Raw genomic sequence first — 22403 nt, 5'->3', positions numbered from 1 at the left:
GTTCCGTAGAAGAAAAAGTAGTTTTCACCGGTAAGTTGCAAGAACGTTTGCACAAGTATCCCGGTAATCAAACGCCGGAAAACTTTGGTTTTCACTGACAGAAGCTCCTTCCATGAGGCCTCCCCTTGTTCCCTCTGAGCAAGCACACCTGCAATAATTTCTTCTGCTTCTCCATGTACCCATGGATCTTCTGGTGAAACCTTGTTTATCTTGGCAATGGAAGTACGTGCCTCCTCGTGTCTTTCGGATTCGATTAGATATCTTGGTGACTCTGGAACCATTAACATACCAATGATGATAATTAGGGCCCATAAAAAGCATAACCCAATAGGTATTCTCCATTGTGCGGTATTGTCGTATTTACGTGTTCCGTAAACGCTACAGTAACCTAGGAAAATCCCAAAGGTCATGTTCAATTGGTATAATGAAATGAGTCCACCTCTCAGATCCTTGGGAGCTATTTCAGACAGAAGCATTGGGCACAACACGGAACAGCCACCAGCACCTAAACCGTATATGATTTTACCGACAAAATACTGGTACCATTTGTGGCTTGAACTGATTTGGATGATTGCACCTACAATATACACCAACACCACTATCACAATTGCTAGTCTTCTGCCTAAAGTATCAGCCAGACGCGCAAACATAAGGCCACCTATAGCGCACCCTATACTGAACATTGCAACCAAAAGACCCATACGCACGTTACTCAAATAGTACTCTCCGGTACTGTGCTTGTAAGATCCGAAATTCATTTTAAAATTGTCCATGTTAATGAAACCGGCAGTGATACCACTATCCCAGCCAGGTAAAAACCCTCCGAAAGAGATAGGAATACAAAGTAAATAGATAGTCAGGTATCCCAAAAATCCTCTCTTTGGTGCTTCTAGAGGGCCTTCATTCAGKATTGTATTGTCAAAYTCATCAAGCCCCTCCTTCTCTATGGGTGGTGCGACMTGAACGTCYGCAGTGGAAGCATTTCGATTATCTGTAACACCGCTAGCAGATAAATGGGAGCTAGACATCTTTTTCGTTTTCTTTTTCTTTTCTTTTTCTTTTTCTATTTAATGAACCTTTCGATAAAAGCGACCATAAAACATGGAAAGAGTTAGTCGAATTTAACTCTCTCACTTTATATGTCTCAAACAGCAGCAATCGTGTAAGGGTAGATAGAACGGTGTGGCAGCAACGACTTTATGCGAAACAACAGGAACGATGAAATTTCAACCATAGGAAAGTTTTCGCATATCAGCGAAACTATTTTTGTTTCATCTATTGAACGACTGGTGTCCTTCCATTGGGATTTTAGACAAGGAGCCTTTAACATTATCTAATAATATTGTCCTTGGACGTTTACGCCAAGACAATCTTGAAGTCTGCTAACAGACTTGTGCCCGTTAAGCTGCTCACGCCGCTTTAATGGGGGCCTTTCCTGTGTGCCTGCCGTTCAAGATTTCATAACCGCGTTATTTCAAGCATTTCGCGAATCATACCCCACCCCCACTTTTTTTGGGTTTTAAGTTTTAAGTTTGAAATGCATCCCAAGTAGGACTTCAAGATAAAAGGAATAAGTGGTTGCAAAACAGGTGACGTCAGTTGTATATCTCATATAGTCGCACCAGATTGGGTCTGTCCTGTTTCTAATAGTTGCTGTAACATATGAGATCGATTAGATGGTGGGTGGGGTGATTAGTATGAGGAACGGAAAGAAACAAAAATTTGCACAGAGATGCGAGGGGAAGAAATCTTTACCGTCATATTATGGCGCAATTACATGGAAAAGACCGCACAAATTCTTCGTAAAATACAATAACCAAGCACCCGGCTATCACAGTACTACGACCCTGAGTTTCAAAGTGTGCTCCTTTGAACAGTGGCAGGTTGATTTTCTGTTTGTAACATTAAGCTGTATAGTTGGCGGAACGAAAACACTAGCTGGACTAAGAGCGGCATTTATCTGAAGAAACTACTTCGCTGTTTGCAAACTCGAATTTTTACTGACCAATTCCAAAATGCATGCCATATACTGGGCTAAACCATATATTGCTAATCGACACAAAGCCCTCTGAATATGCTATACTTTGCCTTATACCTGTACCCTACTCGCTCCTAAATAGTGGTAAAATCTTCAACATGTACATCATATAAAGCAGTCAGCCTGTATCCTGTGCGTTAAAAAATACACACACGCATCCATAATGATGAAGATAGAAGATGGCAACCAAATCAGGCGAATATTAAGTCATTAACAGCGGCTCCTTACTTTTTATAGAAACAAGAACAAAACATTACAAAATTTTGGAAGAGAAAGTTTCTAAACTAAATTGAGAGCATGGTTATTGAGCTAATGGTATGTACTTTTCGAAAAGGATTCAATATATATTACTGCATCCAAATATGCGGTTTGAACACAATCGGCCACCTGTTGTTTTAGCTCGAAATGTATAGGTTATGAGAATAAAAAACACTTCGCTTTAAAATAAAATAACCATATATAATTCGCCACCGCAACGTATCCCTCAATATACAGCTGATCTGGAATATATCACGTGAAAAATGTCTCGATAATCTTGACATCCCCTGGCAATACCTCATAACTCCCATAGCCACGTTAAAACGTTTTATTGTGAAACAGCCTAGATACTCGTACTTCGATCATTACATTAATCATGATATCCAGCTCAATACGGTACCTTCTCTCTTAAATGCCTTCACAAACTCAATTTACGGATCTTATACCATAACTGATGTAAAAATCTTATTCTGCATTCTCACTTCTGATGACTCTCCAGACCTCAGTACTGCTTCATATCCTATTATGATAATTCGGCACATAGAGATCTGTTACCTTTATCTACATTTGATAATCAAGGCAATATAACAAGAAAGTACTCTCCACGCACCTCGAGCGCCCGTATCGTTTTTGCAGCAGCATCGGGATGTGCACGCATGCTATGATATCTTGCCTTCTACCTTACTGAAGTTGAACTTTTCCTATATCATGAATGTGATTACCTCTCACATCTAGTTACGTAAGGTACCCTTTTCTAACGAAAATTCCAATAATATCAATAAACACATCAAATGCTTCATAATTTGCATATAAAGTTTCTCTATTTTACCTGCCTTTTACTTTTACTCACTTAGCCGCCCAGCTAAGGTGTGGTTTTCGAATGCGGCTGAACATTTTTCTTAGTTAATACACCCACGCACCTTGCCCATGGAATTGTACAGCTATCGTCTACGCGACCTTCTAGGTGTTTCCCAAAACAGGTTTCTACCAATTTAACATATCAGTTTTCACATGTAATAATAAGGTTCTATAATTGAGGAATTATGTCCGAGGTCTAAGACCAACATCCTTTGTTATGATTCCTCCATTAAGGGTTAGGCCTTTGTTATGGACGATCTGTTAGCTATGATATCTGCTATCCGGTCGAACTTTCATATCGGATTACTTAAACAATCAGGACTGTGTACGGTCAGTCCGTCCTAACTAAAAATATGCTCAAGTGCATGAAAGCTATTATGTCTCGGAGTAGCGTGGGAATTGAACCCTCAGAACAGATAAGTCATGTGACAGAAATCATAGCCTATATAGCACGAACAATCCTAAAAGCCAGATTCGTCTTTTATAGAGCACAATCATGCAGCGCAGTACTTCCGTTTCATTCGCGGTCGATAAAAAAGGTTTTAATAAGAGCGAGAGCTTTTCTTCCCGTTTATCTCGTTGATGGTTCAATCCTTTTTCGACTATATTTTTCTATAATATTTTTCTACTTTTGCACAGAAGTACCTAAAATTTCTTCTAACTTTCCGATGGAGTCGTCTCATGGTGGCACTGTTTTATTTGGGTTGTCTTTATCTGTAGATCTTTATTCACCTCAATGGCCTTTTTTCTTCGTATTTTTGCCCTGATCCCGGAAAAAAGCTATTCCGAAGTAAATCTATCACCGAGAAATAGTAATAGTACGAAAGGGCCACATCTACCCCTGGAGGGTCCATATACAAAGATTGCGTAGCTCCTAGTGATTAATCTATGCCCAAAATCCGGTTAAATGGAGCCTATTTTTCAACATTCACACCGATTATGCCACAATTAGCTTGCACCGTCTTGTTGTTCTGTGATAGATACCATTCCAGTAAAAAAAAGGCATCCCTCGAAGCATATCATTACGCTAATAGGTAATAAAGTTTTAGTGGGGTAGATAGAGAGTTTATTTCAGGCATTTTACAAGATAACGCAGAATGGCTCAAATCAAATCATTGTGGCGCACGCCGCGCCGTCAAAAAAAAAATATCATCCAGATTGTGGGGTGAGGCTTGAACAGCGGATGAGGCAAGGCTTCGTGGCTCTACTAAAGATAATTTCATGTGACTGAAAGTAAATGAAGACTGCAAAAACACCTTAATAATCAGCATTTAATAAAGCACCAAATGACAATAGTATATACATTCACTTTTGCTTGCTTGTAGTTGTAGTTGTGGTTGTAGTTGTGGTTGTGGTTGTGGTTGTGAAATTTCCGAGTGGCTCTAAAACTCTTTGCTTTAACAGATGATTTTTATAAGCCATAAACGTAAAGCATCTTAATGATATATAGCTTTGTATTAAAAGCTACAGTTAATCTTTTCTTTGGCCGGTTCATCTCTTGCTGTTCGAATTGTATACAGAAGAAGTTGAATATAAGGTGTGTAAAGCTGCAATAACAATGACATACAAAGAGGAGGATACTCGCATTGAGGTTGCGAAAGATCAAACAACCGTCCAAAGTGAAGATACCCTTTCTCTAGGTCATTCTGACTCATCGATAGATCACGTTTATGATAAAGAGGAATCGAAACGTAATCCTTTCTTAAATCCTGCAGTCGAAAAGTACTACCGGAACTTATATGAATCTACCAAGTATGAGTGTCGTGAAAGATTTGATCCTAACTTCGAATGGACAAAAAAGGAAGAGAAGAGTCTTTTATGGAAATTGGAATGGCGCGTAACGCTATTAGCTTGCTTTATGTTCGTGGCTTTGCAAGTCGACCGAGGAAATTTGGCGCAAGCGGTAGCAGATAACTTACTCGACGATTTGAATATGAATACAAATAACTACAATACCGGCAATACTATCTTTTATTTGACATTCTTGTGCGCAGAACTACCTTCGCAGTTGATCTCCAAGAGATTAGGTGCGGATATTTGGATACCAATCCAGATGACTCTATGGTCTCTCGTCGCTATTGTGCAGTGTAGACTCACAGGAAAGCATTCATTTTATGCATGCAGGGCGCTACTAGGCCTTCTTGAGGGAGGTTTTGTTCCAGATTTGGTCCTTTGGATGTCCTACTTCTACACTGCCTCAGAGTTATCAATTAGGTTATCACTCTTTTGGACCACTTTGTCGTTGACACAGATAGCCACTTCATTACTTGCTTTTGGTATATTGAGATTGAGAGGTCGTGGGGGAATGGCCGGGTGGCAATGGTTGTTTTTAATCGAAGGTCTATTCACTCTAGTCATTGGTATAGCCTCCTATTTTTTGATKGTTCCGTCTGTTGTTGAAACTAAGAAACCGTGGAACAAGAAAGGATGGTTCACGGATAGAGAGGAGACCATCATTGTCAACAAAATCTTGAGAGATGATCCCACAAAAGGTGACATGAATAATAGACAGGGTATTAATCTCAAGATATTATGGCAAACAATAACCGACTATTACCAATGGCCTGTCTATTTGATTGGATTAATCGCGTATATGCCAGCGAATGTATTAACTGCATACTTGACATTGGTATTAAAGAGTATTGGCTTTAAAACTCTGCAAGTTAACTTACTTGCTATACCTCAATATGCTCTCCATATAGTTCTATTACTCGGTATCACCTATTTGACGGAGAGGCTAAACAACAGATTAGGACTATGTCTTTTGCAGCCTTTGTATACTGTACCGTTACTAGCCATCTTGCGTTTTTGGAAAGGAACTATGGTTGATAAATGGGGAACATATATTATCATTACATTGCTCTTGGGAAATCCATATATACATGCTATTTGTGTTTCGATGTGTTCCAGGAATTCACACTCAATAAAAACAAGAACAGTCTCTGCTTCATTATACAACATGTTTGTTCAAGCCGGTCTGATAATATCTTCGAACATTTACCAACAAAGTGATAAACCGCTATATCGCAAGGGTAATTCGGTTTTGTTTGGCCTTTCTCTCGCCATGTTTCCTTTATTGATTGGAAGTAAGTTTTTCTATATACATATCAACCGTAAGAGAGATAAAATTTGGAACGCAATGTCTGAAGAAGAAAGGGAGCATTATATGAATGTAACTACGGATACAGGTTCACGTAGATTAGACTTTAGGTTTACTCATTGAAATACTCTCCTGGAAAGATTTTGTTTATCCTAGGTTTTTACGGTTCAGAGCTAATGTGTCCACTGCCGCTTTCTAAATAACTTAAGTCTGACCAAAAGCTGTAAGACCATGCTTTTAATGTACATACAGAATACGATAAGTAATCTTCTTTTTGGTATTTTTACAGAGCAAATGGCACCGCAGATAACCCTATACTGCCCTCTGAACTTTTGTTAACCTTTCCCTTCGTAACCTTGGGTTCTTAACACTCGCACTGGAAAATCAGAGTGTGATAGGAAAAGAGTCCAACATGCTTGAGTCACCCTGTGAACACGAATGGGTCGATTGGGTTATGAGTGTTTCCTTACGCTAACGTTTGATTAGGGAAGCCGCAGGACTTCAATAGTGGAATCCGGCATTTTTTATAGCTATTATGAACCCTGTCAAGTTCGTTTGTCTATGATTATATAGGAGCTGTTACCATACAAGGGCAGCCACTAAAATACATCTAATCCTAACTGGAAGACATTCTTACATCTTTGCTTCTTTTACAGTTTTTTTGAAAGGACGGTCGATGAAAAAAGTAGTGAGTTCGAACTTTAAAAATTCACTTTAAGCGCGGTTAAATTTAGAAACGTATGAGCAAGGCTTAGCATAATTTGTAGCGTTTTCGCTACTTAATTGAACCTGAAGCCTCCCTGTACTCTGTTATTTGTTTAAAAGATCAACTTAAAGCCCTTTGGATTTGAAGAAAACCTGTAGAAATGTCTGGGATACAGAAGATAGGTATTTGTACAAAAAAGACATATATATTTATGAAGTAAGATACACATATGAAACGGAAAGCAAATTATGCTAATTTTTCTTCCTTGGTTCAACTATAGGGAACATGAGTTCGAAATTATCCAACAAAGAAAACACTTCTTCGAGCTTTGAGATGTCGCCATCAATCACCGCCTTGTCGTTACTCGCCGCCTGAGTGAAAGTTGTTTTCTTCTGCAGGATTTCATCGAGCGTACCTCGGTTCAGTCTTACGCTAACGTCTGCTTCTTGTTGCTGACCGATGATGTGTGTAAGGGCAGAGTTTTCAAGTGACATGACGAAATATTCGTTCAAATCGGCAAAATGCCAGTTGATGACTGAATTTATGCCTTCAGCCCTGGTCCCATCAAGACGTACAGCTAGGAAGTCGAACAACAAGTCGTTGCTAACCGCTTTAGTTAAGTCGCCAATGTTTTTGGTGATGCTTGGAATGTCCGGCACGCCATCACGTAGCTCCATAGCACCTACCAAATAGGCGCAACGCCAAATACCTGACTCCGCCTGGTATCCCAACTGTTCAAGGGCATTTGCACCTAATTCGCGGGCCTCCCGGTTTTCAGGTTCAGCATAGACGACTTGGTTTGCAATACTTGCAACCCAGCGAAACTCGCCTCTCTTGAAGTCCTCTCGTGCGCGGTCAAGCACTGCGTCAGCCCCACCCATGTACTCGATGGTTTTCTTCGCATATGCCACGGGTGGTAATGGGTTAAGATTTGCTGGATTGGCATCGTACCAGCCAAGGTATTTCTGGTACACTGCCTTGGCGTTGTGGTGTAATGTACCGTAGTAGCCGCGCGTTGACCATTCTTGCTCAAGGCTAGCAGGCATGCGAAGCGTTTCTGCAATTTCTTCCGCTGTGTAGCCATGGTTTAGTAGGCGCAGCGACTGGTCATGGATGAATTTATACGTATCACGATGCTTCTTTAATAAATCATTAACGCGTTCGCGTCCAACAGTGGGCCAGTGATGCTGTGCAATGAGCACATCAGTCTTATTTCCGAAGGACACACGTGCCTCGTCTATGTACTTCGACCACAGATTACCGTCACGTATCTCAGCGCCCCGGAGAGTATAAAGGTTGTGCATACAGTGCGTCACATCTTCTGCCATGTCCAAGACACGGAACTGCGGTAGATATATGAGCATTTCCGAAGGTGCTTCTGAGCCTAGAGCAAGCTGGAAAACAAATTCCACCCCGTCAATAGTGTGTTCCTCTTTGGAATTGTCAATGGTGACGGTCGGAGCGATTAGTGTATTTGTCCCACGGGCACTTGTCTTTCCTAAACCTGTGTCAACCAGTCCTCGGACACCGGGCTGCAGCAGCATACCGAATTGAAACTGGGAGCGTCGGCTCATTGCATTGCCTGCCAAGATATTTTCGGCAACTGCGCTCTCCATGAATCCAGCGGGAGCAATTATTTTTACTTTGCCAGCAATCACATCCGCCTCGTTAACCACGCCCTTCACACCACCAAAATGGTCTGAGTGGCTATGTGTGTATATCACTGTGCTGACCGGCTTCCGTGGGCGATGCTGGAAGTAAAGATCTAGCGAAGCATGAGCTGTCTCGACTGTAAACAGCGGATCTATAACGATTAACGATGTATCTCCTTCGATCACGGTCATGTTCGAGATGTCAAAGCCGCGTACTTGATAAATACGCTCAGTCACCTGGAAGAGGCCATGGATCGCGTTTAATTGAGCTTGTCTCCATAAACTAGGGTTCACAGTATCCGCGGCCTCATTTGCCTTAATAAAATCAAATGGTTTCATGCTCCACGCTGGTCGCTCGCTGGTGCCTGGGCCAGGCACCAGGGCATCGGGTACCGTAGCAACGAAGCCGCGCAATGCCTCTTCGAAGTCGCGGCGGTCTTGAAAAGGTAACTTCTTTGCGAAGTCGGAGTTAGCGCGTAGCGTTGATGGCTCGGGCCCTTTGGGTGCAGCAGATTTGTTCGGTAAATTTCCCATTTTTGTTTTATATTCAGTTGCTTGTCCTTATGAAGCCACAATATGGGGGCAATGGCTTTCTTTAGCCTAATTGCAAGGTCTTTCTTTTATATCATTGCGCTTACAGGAGCCATTTCAATTGCGTATTTCTCGAAAAAACAGTGGCATTAGTTTGAACACTAGCGCGCATGCAATATGACCTGTCGAATAAAAAAAAACTTTTCAGCAGTGCCAACTGTGGCGAAGAGACGATGAGAAGATATTATGCGAGGTTTTGCATTTCGATCTTTTTACGAGGATACTGATGCTGTTTTGGAGCCGAGACAATGGCACTCGAATGTCATGTGATATTATTCGAACGATGACCACATTTATAATTTTGATCATGCCTATGGCAGGATGGAAATACGAGGGCCTCTCAAAACATTTTTAAACACAGAGATCGGTGCGTTCCCGCTTCCAAGTCAAAATATCCATGTTTTTACTTCATTCAATCTCTCCACGAATAGAAAATGCACGGATAATAAGCGTGACCGGGGATTGGGATATATGTGCTTGACATGTGGTCTTGGTGAAACGCCGACGATCTGAGAGTCTCTTGCCAGTTGAGCGATACTCCTCTGTTATCGTTTCGTACATGTGGGCACTGTGGACATCCAGTTTTTTTGGATGCGTAATAATTTCTCTGGCAGTTGCCTCGTATCGACACATTGAAAAACAAAAATGCGCATTGAATGAAACGGCAGGGCCATTTAAATATTCAGTCTTGCACGCATGCATTACTCTGCCGGTTGCAATAATAAGAGCAGGATGCCGCTTACTGTACTTGGATTTCGGTAAAGATGCAAACTCTCAGTAACCTAGAGTAGCATTGAACACGATATCGAATCGCAAACCCGTTTCCCTAGTATCTTGAAAACACATCACTTTTCAGGCCAGCCGCCAAAAAATATGTTGCTAGTTTTAACTTTTTCAATTTCACCTGCATAATGATCTGGAAACTGATTTTGATTTACGCCTGGCAAACAGGAAAACTGCGGAGTTCGAGCATCGAACTCCGAATAAAAAAACACAGCACATCCGGCAGACGCAATCAGTTTTAAGGGCTTGGCACATCGAATCCTGAAATAAACTACAAGCCTTTTCCTGTCAATTTTTTTTCATCAGCATGGTTACGTATACTTAATAGCGCTTGATAGCTTGTCTCAAACTGCCTGCTACCTGCCTTTTTAGATTGAAGCTAATGTGGCTCCAATACTCACATATATCTTGTCCATCATTTAATCAGAACTAGACTTTTTTAGCAAGCTTCTAAAAAACAAGGGTAGTTAACAACTTGATATTTGCACTAAGGCCATAAGTTGTACTGGCTTTATGAGGAAACAAAAGGGATATGACATTGAATATATAACTTATTTAGCGTGTGATTGTGGGGAAAAAGCAATTATACTACGAAAAATAGCATAATCTTACATTGATAACCGCACGTGAAAACTGTTAGACATCAGCAATACTTAATCCTTCTTCCTACAAAGATAATAGAATGTAGACCACTCTACATTCAAAGGTAAGTCCAAGTTATCGCAATGACAAGCCTCTTTCATTTCATCTATAAAGATATCCGCTATATCTGATTCACCAGGATGATCTCTAATCCAAGAAGCGTATATGCTCCAGCTTTTTACAAACTGCTTTAATTGTGTCAAAGTGATAGTTGTGCGCCAGAGAAATTTATTTTCTTCAGCCGTAACTGTTGATGTATCTGGGTCTGAAGGGTTATAAATGGAGACCTCGACATCTTTAAATATCTCTGGTAATAAAGAACGTAGCATTTCACCGCCATAATTCAATAAAACTTCCCTTTGGTTTTCATCCAAGTATTTGCCCATGTAATCCTTACTCCAACAATATTTGTAGTATACATTTGACGCTTCTGGAGTAAAATCCACAAATACCGGTTGAATATAAAACCAAAATGCAAAAGTTCCATCTCTGCGTAATACAGACGTAACTTGTTGAAATAGCTTGTCTAGATTACACCAATGAATTGCCTCCGCGCTGATAACCATATCAACAGTTCCTGATTCAATACTGGATAAGTCTTCACCAAGGGCGTTAATGAATTTAACATTGTCTCCCAATTTACGTTCAGCTTTTTCTTTCTCTGCAATTGAGAGCATGGCGGAAGATGGGTCAATGCCAGTGATATTTTCAAAATAAGGCTCAAAGAGAAATGTCGCCTTTCCTGTACCACATCCAACATCCACTAAATTCCTGTCCGGGCCCCTATGGAAGGCTAATACCTCATTAACCAAAGATTGTGGATAAGAGGGACGTACTTTATTGTAGTGTGAGGATTCAAAATTTTTCTCCAAGTAACTGGTTTTAGACATTTCTGATCTTTCAATTGAATTTCCTGGAGAAAGACCCTCTGGTAAACAGGTCTACAGGGACTTGGCCATATTTTGTACCTTTAGTTCATGATTTTTATATACTATTTTTCCGCGTCTAAATATAGAACATAACCGAGCCTTTAAAATGTAACGTCACCTCAATTTACGAGATTACTTCTACTGAATGGTATCATTTGATTGTTATTGTTGAATCCATTGCCATATCTTAGTTTTCATAGGGAGGTCGAATGGTTGGTCAAAAGTGAGACCCTGCTTTCGTACTTAAAGGGTGGTTAGTTGCGATGTACAAGATGATACTCTTATCCCATAGTGTACATAACTCCTGTTGATCCTTATACATTTCAATTTACATAGAATTTCTGTAGATTAGCATTTTGATCAAATGTGAAATCCCCTACGAAACAGTTTGTAGCTATGTTATAAATATCAAAGTTGAGAGTGTTCGGAAAATGCTTTATTTTTATATGATGTGACTAAATCACTTTGAAAGAAATAGTAATACGAAATTCATTATTATTGCATCATTTTTATTGAACTTTTTAAAAGAGGGAAGTTTCCTTTTATTGTGTGTAGGTATTATGTAGAAATGCAAATACTCATGTAGCAGTTAGCTCGCAAAAGAACCAAAATGTAGCATGATCTTGAATACATAATGTCAATTTTGCCTGTCCTGTGAAGTCATTTTTTATCTAAAGGAGCCTTAGCAAGCCTACAACGTCGGAATTTCGCCCAAGTTACTGTTGATGAGGTCTGCAAATAAATCATAATTTTCCTTCATGGTTTGACGCATTGAAAGCTGTTCGCCAGTATCTATAGAGAAAGCTTCCGAAGGAGCGTCGATATCTTCAGTGTTGTCTGGATCTACGGAGCTCTCAAGTATGATGTTGATATTTTTTAAGAATGGGTAAGTTAGGCTGCTTAACGCTTGAGAGTTYATCAAATGGCGTTTTACATATTGGGGGCTTGTCATATTGATTCCCCATTTCATATTAACCTGTTTTAAAATTGTTTTTGAAACCTCGTTGGTATTAAAGCTTCTTTCCCAGAATACGTTTATTGATGTCGCTAGATTTCCTGTGTCCAATAGATATGCGATGTATTTAAACATTGACAGAGATACAAAACATTCAGAATCCGACTCCATCAACTCCTTAGAGGCCAAATCTAAAGTTAATTTCAAATGGTACCTCATATACTTCAAAGACTTTTGTAAGGCCAGGTCAAAATTGTTACCATACATGTCGTTAAATTCATTAGAAATCTCAACGGATTGAGAACCCTTTTCTCTTAAAAGTTGCTTGTAGGAAAATCTTAAGCATAAACTAGTTTGAAAAACCCATAATCGCATCAAGGAAAAACAAATAAGTTTGTTAATGGAATAGGAATACTTCTTGGGAATACACCACTTATAATCTCCTTTCAAATATGATACGATGTCCCTGAACAATTCAGTATACGTTGTAAGGCAATCGAGAAAAAAGAGGTGATAGTAGTCTTGATTTTTAGTCCAATCTATTTTCGCCTCTTTTTCAAAATGCACTGCTAAAACGTTATTTATGTTCAAAATACAAAGTAATCCAACAATTCTATTCATGAAAATCGCTGTCTTTCTTATACTTTCGACTTCAATCACTGCTTCTCTGCAAAAGACCTGTTTTACGTTTAATAGGCCATAAACTCCAGTGTTGCTGAGCTGCTTTGATGAAAAGTTCAGATCTATATATTCTCTTGTTCTCTTTAAATTTTCTGTAATTGGTAGCAAATTTGGGTTCCCGTTAATCGGGGTAGCGCTCGATATTAAACAGTTCAGAATCTTATGGAACTCGTACTTGTCCTCAATATCGTTTAACAGTGAAACATCGTAGCCAGGTAATTCGTGAAAGTTTTTCTCGAATATCTTTACCATATCTTCATCGGTCCCTAAAAAATTTGATAGGTACTCATTTTCTAGCCTATTAGAAACGCCTTCTGGAATAGATATCATGAATTTTAAAGATTGTAGTCCAACCCAAAGCTTTCTCCTGAAGTTTAAGAGATCTGGATCGGGGTCTATTTCCTTGATATATCTGGAAATCTTAGATGGTTCTTGGTGTAGTCCCAACGTAAGCGCTAATTCCGATAAACACTTAATGTTCAGCAAATTGGTGTATGAGTTTAAAGTTTCAGAAGCTGTCGGATTTAAATATACTAGAATATAAAAATAGAGCAGACAGCAAAAACTTTTCTCATTCGTGTTCTTATAACCATTTAAAAGGTGGAGTAGCTTTTGAGCTGTGTCACAATATTGCTTCGCGGCTTCCAGAACATTCAACTTTATCTGTGGATAATTTTCTCTATCACAATAAATACTTCTTAAGGCATTGGCCATGATCAGGAGGAAAAGGGACAATACGTACAAATTTGATAGACTGTCTTTCGTGACCGAAATTTCATAACGGCCATCATAGGAAGAAATTAAAATCTTCTGGAGCTCCTCCTCAAAAGTCCGAATGTCTAAATATGGATAGAATGGGTACACGTTCTCGTAGAATACCTTTAGTAGTAAGTCAACTATTTTTTTATCTGGAAGAAGAGATGAAGCTTCTGTGATCACAGGTTGCAAAGAGTGCAGTACTTTGATATTGGAATTGCAGAATATGAGAACTGCAGAATGGAAGAAATTGAAAGAAAATGCATTTTTCCCGTTTTCAGTGGCATTATCAACCCATTTAACAATTGCTTTATCAATAAAAGTTAACGGGCTAAGAATTTGTTGAGGAGCCTCTCCCTTCTCCCCATTTATTTTGTCTAAATAATTGGAAAAGCTAACTTCCTCGTTAGAGCACAGAAGTAAATTATTCTGCAAATCCACTAGTGTTGTGCCGTGAATTGAGACCGTAAGAGCCCTCAAAAATGGATCTAGCTCAATCAAGGTATGTGATGCAAAGGGGGCGTCGAAAAAAGTTACACCGCCAGAATTGACAAGCATATCCTTTGGATGCCAGAGTTTCAGTTCCATGTCTTTTGATGTTTTTTCTACGAAAGAACATGATATGCTATTGGAAATTGGTGTCTCAGATACGTCATTAGAGCGTGCAATACTTGTTGGAGTGTAAATATCTTGCGTGGGGTCTCGGGTGGTCTGTGAGGGACAGTTCCTGCCTTCATCAGACAACTCCATCGTGAAACGAGGAGTTTTTGAAAGATTTGGCTCGTTTTCATATGCACATTGTTTCGATGTCTTTCTGCATCTAGTACAAACAGGGCGTAGTCTGTCGCATTTTAGCTTCCTTGATTTACAAGGAATGCAGACAAAAGAAGGTCTAGGTCGTCTCGCCGATTTATCATTCACCATCTTGGCAATTTACTTAAGTTTTTTTTTTTCTATTTCACTCTCTCTGTTCCTAAGGATTTCGATTAGTGTTACATAAAAAAGGGCGTCGTCCAACTAAGAGGTCCAAAAATCTTCATTGGATCAACAGAGGTAATAAATGAGAAAAGAAGTGGAATGGGACGAAGATAAGTTCTGTGGTCTGTTGATAAGCCTTCCAGTTTTGGCCAGAAGCTTAGCTGATTTTTGGCATAGATAGATAAATAGCCTTTATGATACAATTCTACGTTCTTAAGTTAAAGTTCCGCTCTACGGAGACTACATATATGAAATAATTGGAAATAATAATGGAAAAACGAGGGCCTTAGCAGGGCATACATTAGACTAGTGGTTAAATAAGTCCTACGCCGTTTTGGAATGGTACATTTTAAAACATGACTTGTATCAAGCCCAGCTATCTTAGAATACCAAAGTTAAGAATGCTGCCTAGTTTCGTATCTTTCCTTGCAGCCTCTAATGTAAGCACGTTCCATTGACCATTTCTATGGGACAGTGCAGTTCAATACAGCATCGACATGCTTACAAATCAGCTTGTCGTCGCCGTTAAGAATATTTCTGCAAAATCAGGCTAGCGAGTCCATAGTACATGTGCTAGCATATGATACGAATTTTGTTAATATTGATTTTACGTAAATTGCTTATTGTTAGATAAATTCTGAAGCGTCAAGATTGTAGTGATAATTCAATATTCTTTAAATAATAAATGAAAATAATGTGAATTATAAAATATGTATCTATATGAATAAAATGAGGGGAAAAACAGATCTTTAAAGGAGTTGTTTTTTATTTGTTTGTTGTTCGTTTTTTTAGCATTAGTTCAAGTCAGCAACAGTTCTCGACCAGTTACCGTGCTTAGTTCTACCGTATTGAATATCAGCAATCCATTGGGCGACTTGCTTGGTTAAAGCACCAGATTGCTCACCAGGCAATAATGGAACATTGATATCTTGATCTTTCCAGCCAATTTCCTTGATTGGTGAGACAACGGCAGCAGTACCAGAACCGAATGCTTCCAATAGTTCACCTTGTTGGGCTCTAGTAGCGACTTCAGTGATAGTGTAATAACGTTCGTTGATGTCCCATTCTTGAGGGTCTAGTTTCTCACGAGCCAAAGTCAAAACAGAATCTCTAGTGACACCTTCCAAGATAGTACCGTCTAATGGAGCAGTAACCAACTCTTTCTTACCGGTGACTTTGTTGAGGAAAACGAAGAACACGTTCATGGTACCGACTTCAGTGATGTTTTTTTCAGGACCAAACAACCATAGGTTTTGTTGGTATCCTCTTTTAGCAGCTTGCAATTGAGGTAAGATACATGGAGCATAGTTAGCACCCAACTTCTTGTCACCAACACCACCTGGCCAAGCTCTAGTGGCATAGTCTGTTGCTTCAAGACGAACGGCCTTGAAACCGGTCTTGTAATAAGGACCAACTGGAGAAGTGATAACGTAAAGAAGAGCTTCGGAAGGAGTGCCGACACCTAAACCTTTAGAGGTACCGATCATTGTTGGTCTGATGTATAAAGAGTAACCATTCCCTTCAGGAACTAAATGTTTATCTTGTTCGATCAACTTCCCGGTAAGCTTAATCAATTCCTCAGAGTCGAAGGTGGGTAAACAGATTCTAGCTGCGGATTTGTTCATACGAACCATGTTCTTGTCAGAACGGAACATGGTAATGGTATTTTGTGGGGTTCTGTAGGCTTTCAAACCTTCGAACAGTTCAAATGCATAGTGGAATACACAAGATGATGGGTCAAGCGATAAATTAGCATAAGGCTTGATATGAGGAACACCCCACCCTTCTTTGGCAGTCCATGGAATGGTCAACATGTGGTCTGTGAATGTTTGACCGAACACCAATTCGTCATTTGGTCTTGGCTTAGAAGGATTTGGGTTTCTTGTAATTTTCAATTTAGAGGCATCCAATGGGGCACCAGTGGCTAGCGTTCTGATGGAGAATTTCCCCAATTTCAAAGAATTCCTTTGTAGCATCTTTTAGTACGTTGAGTTGAACTTATACGTACTAAGGAGAAAAAGGATAAACGAACGAGAATAAGCTAACGCTACCACTAGTTCTCTTTATATTTCCTAAAATTTTCAACTATTTTTTCCAAGATGTCAAAAATGCCGGTACCGGCACATGATGAGAAACTTGAGTCATATTTGAAGATGAACAATAGATCAAGAAAAGGGCATGTATGAATCCAACAGACGAGAAATTGGCCGGAAGTGATGACAAACTCATTGGACAATCTCGAAATAAACCATGGAGATACGTTCAGGGTCTGAATTCTTGCAGCATTGGATCACACTATCGCACAGTCGATGCGGTCATTATTTGGCGCCACTTGGTAAATATCTGTCATTGGCTAAAAGATACGGTATATAGTATTTAAAGTGGGAAACCTCAGCAGAATTTACTTCAACTAATTGATTGCTCCTTTGGACGATTGCATACACTTTCGTTATCGATCGAAGAGCCTGGAAGGAGGGGATGGTATAAGGAACATGCCCATACCTCCGAGGACGGTTCCGGGACCCAATATACCGGAGCCTAGCCGGTCACTTGCCAAACTTTTTGTCAAGGCCTCTCAATTTGCACATTGTGTGCTTTCTCAACATCGCGGTCCTCCTACTGCCTTATTGCTTTGTAGATCAGCAACATTGGCCTGAAATAGTTTTGATTTTATCAAAATCAGCAAGAAAACGAGCTTCGCTCGAAAGAATTGACTACACGTTTCATACATAGAAAGCTAACGTATGCGTTACGGTCGCCCATAGTAGCTTTCAGGGTGGGTTTGTCTCACTGCATCCAGCATAACGCGATCTTGTAGCAGTGTCCTTGTCTCGTTGAAATAGATATTGTGTAACTCGTTTTGTTTATCGATAAAGGTGTCCGCAGATTTTATTGATTTTACTTTCTAATATCGGTAAATGTTCCAATTAGTTTCAAGATTTTTTTTTTCTCTATTTCCTTTATTTTTTTTTTTTTTGATATGATAATCATTAGAAAATTGTCCATGAAACAATAGAAGGTAAATACTGAAAACATAAACTGAAACAAGCCAAAGAAAAGGTGCACAAAAATGGGTTTAACCATCAAGATAGAAACCTTGAACGATAGTGATCAATCTCCGGTGCAAGAAGGCGTCGAGGATGGCTCCAATGCTCAAGACGTAGCCCCCACTGAGGAAGAGATTTGTGATGACGTAGTTCTATTGTGGAAGGAAGAGCCTGGAACAGAAGACGCTACGATCCAGCACCTTTATGATAGAATTAGAGAGAGAAATCCAACATGGAAATTAAGCGCTTCACGTTTCCGGAATATCCTTAACCAACACCATCTTTACGATACGGATTTAGAGACGGTGTCACTATATAAGGAAAATATTCATTTTCCCAAGGCTGTAGATTCTAATGCTAAGGTCAAAGTAGAATTTATTGATGACGAGCATGGCAGGGGCCTTTTCGCCGAAAAGGATTTTGCTAAGGGCCAAATCATTTTGAAGGAAAATAAGCCTATCGTATTCATCCCACCATTAGACAAGCTATTTTTCATTTCTAATGGGAAGGCCTGTGCTCGATGTGGTAAGGCGCTGTACGATTTGACCCAGCAAAAAATCATGGTTCATTATTTAGATTGTGAGGTGTGTAAGGCAATTTGGTGCAGTGATAAATGTAAAAAGGCTCACGCTCCCTTACATGAACTCTTGTATCATTCATGGAGATCAAATAGAATTGATATTTTGCATGCTGGTAACTGGAAAAGGTTTGTAAACTATTGTGAGAAATACTGTTTTACAGCGGCCTTTTCCATTGGTCTTATATACGGGTCGATGCTGTTAGATTCCACAGGAGAAGTCAAAGAGCAATGGGATGAATTAGCAAGCGTCTCACAAAGAGTCAGAATCAAACTGAGAGACGCCAGTGGTATTGGCAGTACGTTTAACTTGATGAATGGTACAATAGCTCACACTGAAGACGGTTCTGATAATGGCGCCAAAAAAGACGATGACGAAAATGCTGATGACGAGATTGTCTGGGAAAAATGCTATGAGTTATTCTGTGGTGCTTTCCCTAAAGCTTCTGAAGAAATAGATTTGGAGCAGTTTTTAACCATGATTGGGACGTTCAACATTAACCAATATAATGGACAAATATATCATTGGCACTCATTCATGAACCACGATTGTGAACCAAATGCTTATATCGAGCAAGCAGAAGAACATGAGGAATTGAAGTTACATGCAAGAAAACCAATCAAAAAAGGGGAGCAAGTTTGCGTCACTTACGTAAATCCCTTACATGGGGTCAGATTAAGACGAAGAGAACTAAGAGTTAATTGGGGGTTTTTATGTCAGTGTGACCGTTGCCGAAATGAGTTGTCCACTTTCGAAAGAGTTCCGAATTCAGACAAGGAAAGTGTGTCCACCAATTTGGCTAAGGTTGATTCTGATGACACTAGTGACGATACTCCTGGTAGATCAACAGATAATCGAAAATCGTCTATGCGGGAGGCTCAGCCGGATTTAAAAGAGATTTTAAAAAATGGGAAAGAATTCGAATTGGATATTCCAGAAACGGTTGATACGCAAGGTAACGTGAGGAAGACTTCAGTTAGATTTGATTCAAATGTTTTTGTTGCAGTGGACGAAAGATAAAAATATTTTTGTATAAATTAATTACTGTGTTTTTTTGATTGTGTTTTTGCGTTCCTTGACATATAATTATATAATATGTATAAGAAAAAGGGAAAAAGAATGACGATGGATTCAGAATAATGATGGAAAAAATTGAATCCGAAAGATTTTAATGGGATAAAAAAGAAAACAATTATCCTATATTTTAAATAAGAAATATGAAGAACTCCAACGATGACAAAAATAAAACTCCTCCAACAATCTATACACACCAGCCTATTTCCCGAAAAGTTATGATAATTGATTTTCCTGAATCGTAGGTTGTGGCAATTGTGGGGTAGAACCCATTGAAGAATGTGGTACAGTGTTGATTTCGTGTTCCAAGCTCGGTATGGATACGTCTGGTCTAGCAGTGTTGTGGTGTTGTTGTTGTTGAGCATGGAACAGTTGTTGATGCTGTTGTTCTTGTTGACCGTGCTGCGCAGACGATATGGAAGCACCCGGTGTAACAGGTGTTGTAGTAGACGGATTGTCCTGTGGTAGCAAAGATAATGAGTGTTCATTGATTGTGTTAGGATTGGAATTGGTAGTATTAGTGTTGGAATGTGTTTGTGGTGAAGAGTTGCGCGGTGGTAACTGCTGCTCACATAAAGGAATGCGATCCTTCAAATAACGTATCAGAATCGAATGTAAATCGTCTCTCGTGAATGGCTTGGCCAAAATATCATTCATACCATGCTGTAAGTAGGTAATCAAATCTTGATTCATAATGTTACCGGTCATGGCAATAATGGGTGTTTCGTTGTCGAAACTTCTTACGATAGATGTAGCCGTGGCACCATCTAAGTTGGGCATCACAATGTCCATTAGGACCAAATCATATCTGAATTTTTCCAGTGTTGAAATGGCCGAAAGACCATCGGTGACAACCTGAACAGTACAGCCGTATTTCCGTAAGAATTTTGAGCACAACTGTATGGACACCGCATCGTCTTCCACTAGTAGAACATGGAACCCTTTTCGTAGTGTGACAGCATTCCCTTGAGCATTCGGGGTCAGGCTATTCTCGTCGGGTAAATTGGGCATTTGTAAGGACACCGTAGATGTCGTTGGGGAGGCATTGTTGGCGGTACTATTATGAATGACGGCGGTAGGTGTTGGGTTGTTACCGTTACCGGCTGGGTTTTGGTTTCCGTTGTCTCCGAATATTGGGACTTCGATTCCGTTATTTGCCAAAGTGGAACACAGAGTGTTGAAGTTGTTAAGTAGATTTTCGTTGATTGTCTTGAATGTTATTAAGCTTTCAATGACCGTATTGTACTTCGAGTTCAATTTTTGTAATTCCACTTTTGTAGCATAACTTTCCATCTTAGACATATCCAGTTCCTTTTGCAGTTTGTCTACCCGCCTTCTCAAATTTCCAAATGCATCTTTACTTACAGTATTGCTTAATAGCAGTTCTGTGGTGGATTCATTCAAGAGGGCCCCGGAAGAACTGTTCGGGTTGGCGCCTTCACCATTAAAATGTAGAAGAGCCTTTTGAGACTCGTCTAGCAATACTTTCCTTTGGGCCGGAATTTTTCTTTTAATGTTGTCGAGTCCCTTCCCGTAGTGAACTCTAAATTCTGGATGCTGGAACTCCCAGCTTTGTTCTCCATACTTACATTTCTGTCTTTCTTCCGGGCTTCTCTTAACCTTATGGAAATCGTACTTGTTTAGCTGCCTCACAAAAGAAGCGAAATTGGAGTGCTTGAAATGATTGGGCAGTATGTGTGTCGTAAACTTCCCTGTGTCCAATACAACAAAGCTCTTGCCGTTTTCAGTCCAGGTCACGATGTCTGGATACTCGTTATTTTCCAATATCCGGAAAAGCTTTCTCACAAACTCGTTCGCCGGAGCCTTTGAGCCGGTGTTGGCACTGCTGCTATTGTTGTTTGTAGCGGACTGTTGAACTAGATTGGTTCCATTAGCCATGGGCAACATGTCAGAAGAATTGTTCGGCTGCATAGTGCTCATCAAACGGGGCGCATGTTGCAACAGATCCATTCCAAGGAGGTCCGTTGTCGAGCTGTTCTCAGTCGTGTTATTGTTGCTATCACCAGCATTCTTATTGATGTTACTATTTATAGTGGAAAAACTCATGGTTGGTCTCAAAAGCAAAGCAACAAAAATAGGAACAAAAATGGTCAAAAATAAAAAAAAAATAAAAAATTTCTATAACAGTCCGTTAATAATACAATAGCTTTGTTGTTCTTCTGTTAACTCCTTCCTTGCAAAGACAGATAATTTTCGGTGATCGAGTTTTGCGGATGACCCAAACACAGCGATAAGCCTAGATAAGATGTTGGAAGATGATAATGTAACCAGAGAGGTCCTTAGTGCGCTACTAAATCTTCTTGGGAGCGTATTCGGAATCTGGAGCCACTTTCAATCTTATTGAACTCGATGGGACGACACTCAAGTCTAGTAAAACTGACCACTTTTTGTTCATGGTCCAAAGAAAGAAAAAATTCCAAAATTCCAAAAAATGCACGTAATGCGCATCGGGAAAAGCAGCCCCAACTTAGAGGCACCCCTATCTTGGTCAAAGCCCTTATATATTTTAGAAGCCCCTATTTATAAAGCTTTTTTAACCTAATTTCCCCTTACGTATTAGATATATAAAGCCCTTTCAAGAAAGCAAGACCTATTTTCCACATATTCCTTTGACAGCGACCCCGGATTGTGGGTTTCAAAGCCCTAACACAGTCGAGATGAGGCATAATATGTCAAAGTGAATATTGAATAATAGAATATAAATAAATAATAAATAATAAATAATAAATAATAAATAATAAATAAATTTTAGAAAC

The 22403-nt window shown here is 39.7% G+C and overlaps 8 protein-coding genes across 8 annotated transcripts; 2 read left to right on the top strand and 6 right to left on the bottom strand.

The window, feature by feature from the left end:
* On the bottom strand, nucleotides 1-1028 carry DI49_2618 (sugar porter family MFS transporter; the record flags this gene model as incomplete). Its single annotated transcript, XM_018365736.1, has 1 exon — nucleotides 1-1028. A coding segment is annotated over one exon (1028 nt), but the record flags the coding sequence as incomplete, so codon positions are not given.
* Nucleotides 1029-4712: 3684 nt separating this feature from the next.
* On the top strand, nucleotides 4713-6377 carry DI49_2617 (uncharacterized protein; the record flags this gene model as incomplete). The annotated part of the gene is made up of 1 exon (XM_018365735.1): nucleotides 4713-6377. One exon carries the CDS (start codon nucleotides 4713-4715, stop codon nucleotides 6375-6377), a length of 1665 nt encoding a protein of 554 aa, XP_018221990.1.
* Nucleotides 6378-7211: 834 nt separating this feature from the next.
* BDS1 (sulfuric ester hydrolase) lies at nucleotides 7212-9146 on the bottom strand (the record flags this gene model as incomplete). Its single annotated transcript, XM_018365734.1, has 1 exon — nucleotides 7212-9146. One exon carries the CDS (start codon nucleotides 9144-9146, stop codon nucleotides 7212-7214), a length of 1935 nt encoding a protein of 644 aa, XP_018221989.1.
* Nucleotides 9147-10639: 1493 nt separating this feature from the next.
* On the bottom strand, nucleotides 10640-11518 carry CRG1 (S-adenosylmethionine-dependent methyltransferase; the record flags this gene model as incomplete). Its single annotated transcript, XM_018365733.1, has 1 exon — nucleotides 10640-11518. One exon carries the CDS (start codon nucleotides 11516-11518, stop codon nucleotides 10640-10642), a length of 879 nt encoding a protein of 292 aa, XP_018221988.1.
* A 730-nt stretch (nucleotides 11519-12248) lies between these two features.
* On the bottom strand, nucleotides 12249-14873 carry DI49_2614 (uncharacterized protein; the record flags this gene model as incomplete). The annotated part of the gene is made up of 1 exon (XM_018365732.1): nucleotides 12249-14873. The coding sequence occupies one exon, from the start codon at nucleotides 14871-14873 to the stop codon at nucleotides 12249-12251; it is 2625 nt and encodes an 874-aa protein (XP_018221987.1).
* An 848-nt stretch (nucleotides 14874-15721) lies between these two features.
* Nucleotides 15722-16903, bottom strand: BAT1 (branched-chain-amino-acid transaminase BAT1; the record flags this gene model as incomplete). Its single annotated transcript, XM_018365731.1, has 1 exon — nucleotides 15722-16903. The coding sequence occupies one exon, from the start codon at nucleotides 16901-16903 to the stop codon at nucleotides 15722-15724; it is 1182 nt and encodes a 393-aa protein (XP_018221986.1).
* A 1094-nt stretch (nucleotides 16904-17997) lies between these two features.
* SET5 (S-adenosylmethionine-dependent methyltransferase) lies at nucleotides 17998-19572 on the top strand (the record flags this gene model as incomplete). Its single annotated transcript, XM_018365730.1, has 1 exon — nucleotides 17998-19572. One exon carries the CDS (start codon nucleotides 17998-18000, stop codon nucleotides 19570-19572), a length of 1575 nt encoding a protein of 524 aa, XP_018221985.1.
* A 270-nt stretch (nucleotides 19573-19842) lies between these two features.
* Nucleotides 19843-21693, bottom strand: SKN7 (kinase-regulated stress-responsive transcription factor SKN7; the record flags this gene model as incomplete). The annotated part of the gene is made up of 1 exon (XM_018365729.1): nucleotides 19843-21693. The coding sequence occupies one exon, from the start codon at nucleotides 21691-21693 to the stop codon at nucleotides 19843-19845; it is 1851 nt and encodes a 616-aa protein (XP_018221984.1).
* Between the last annotated feature and the right edge of the window lie 710 nt (nucleotides 21694-22403).

The sequence above is a fragment of the Saccharomyces eubayanus genome, chromosome XV (assembly GCF_001298625.1).
Source record: "Saccharomyces eubayanus strain FM1318 chromosome XV, whole genome shotgun sequence".
Lineage (NCBI taxonomy): Eukaryota > Fungi > Ascomycota > Saccharomycetes > Saccharomycetales > Saccharomycetaceae > Saccharomyces > Saccharomyces eubayanus.
Note: the sequence above shows the minus strand (reverse complement) of the source record. Positions and strands in the feature narration are given on the sequence as shown.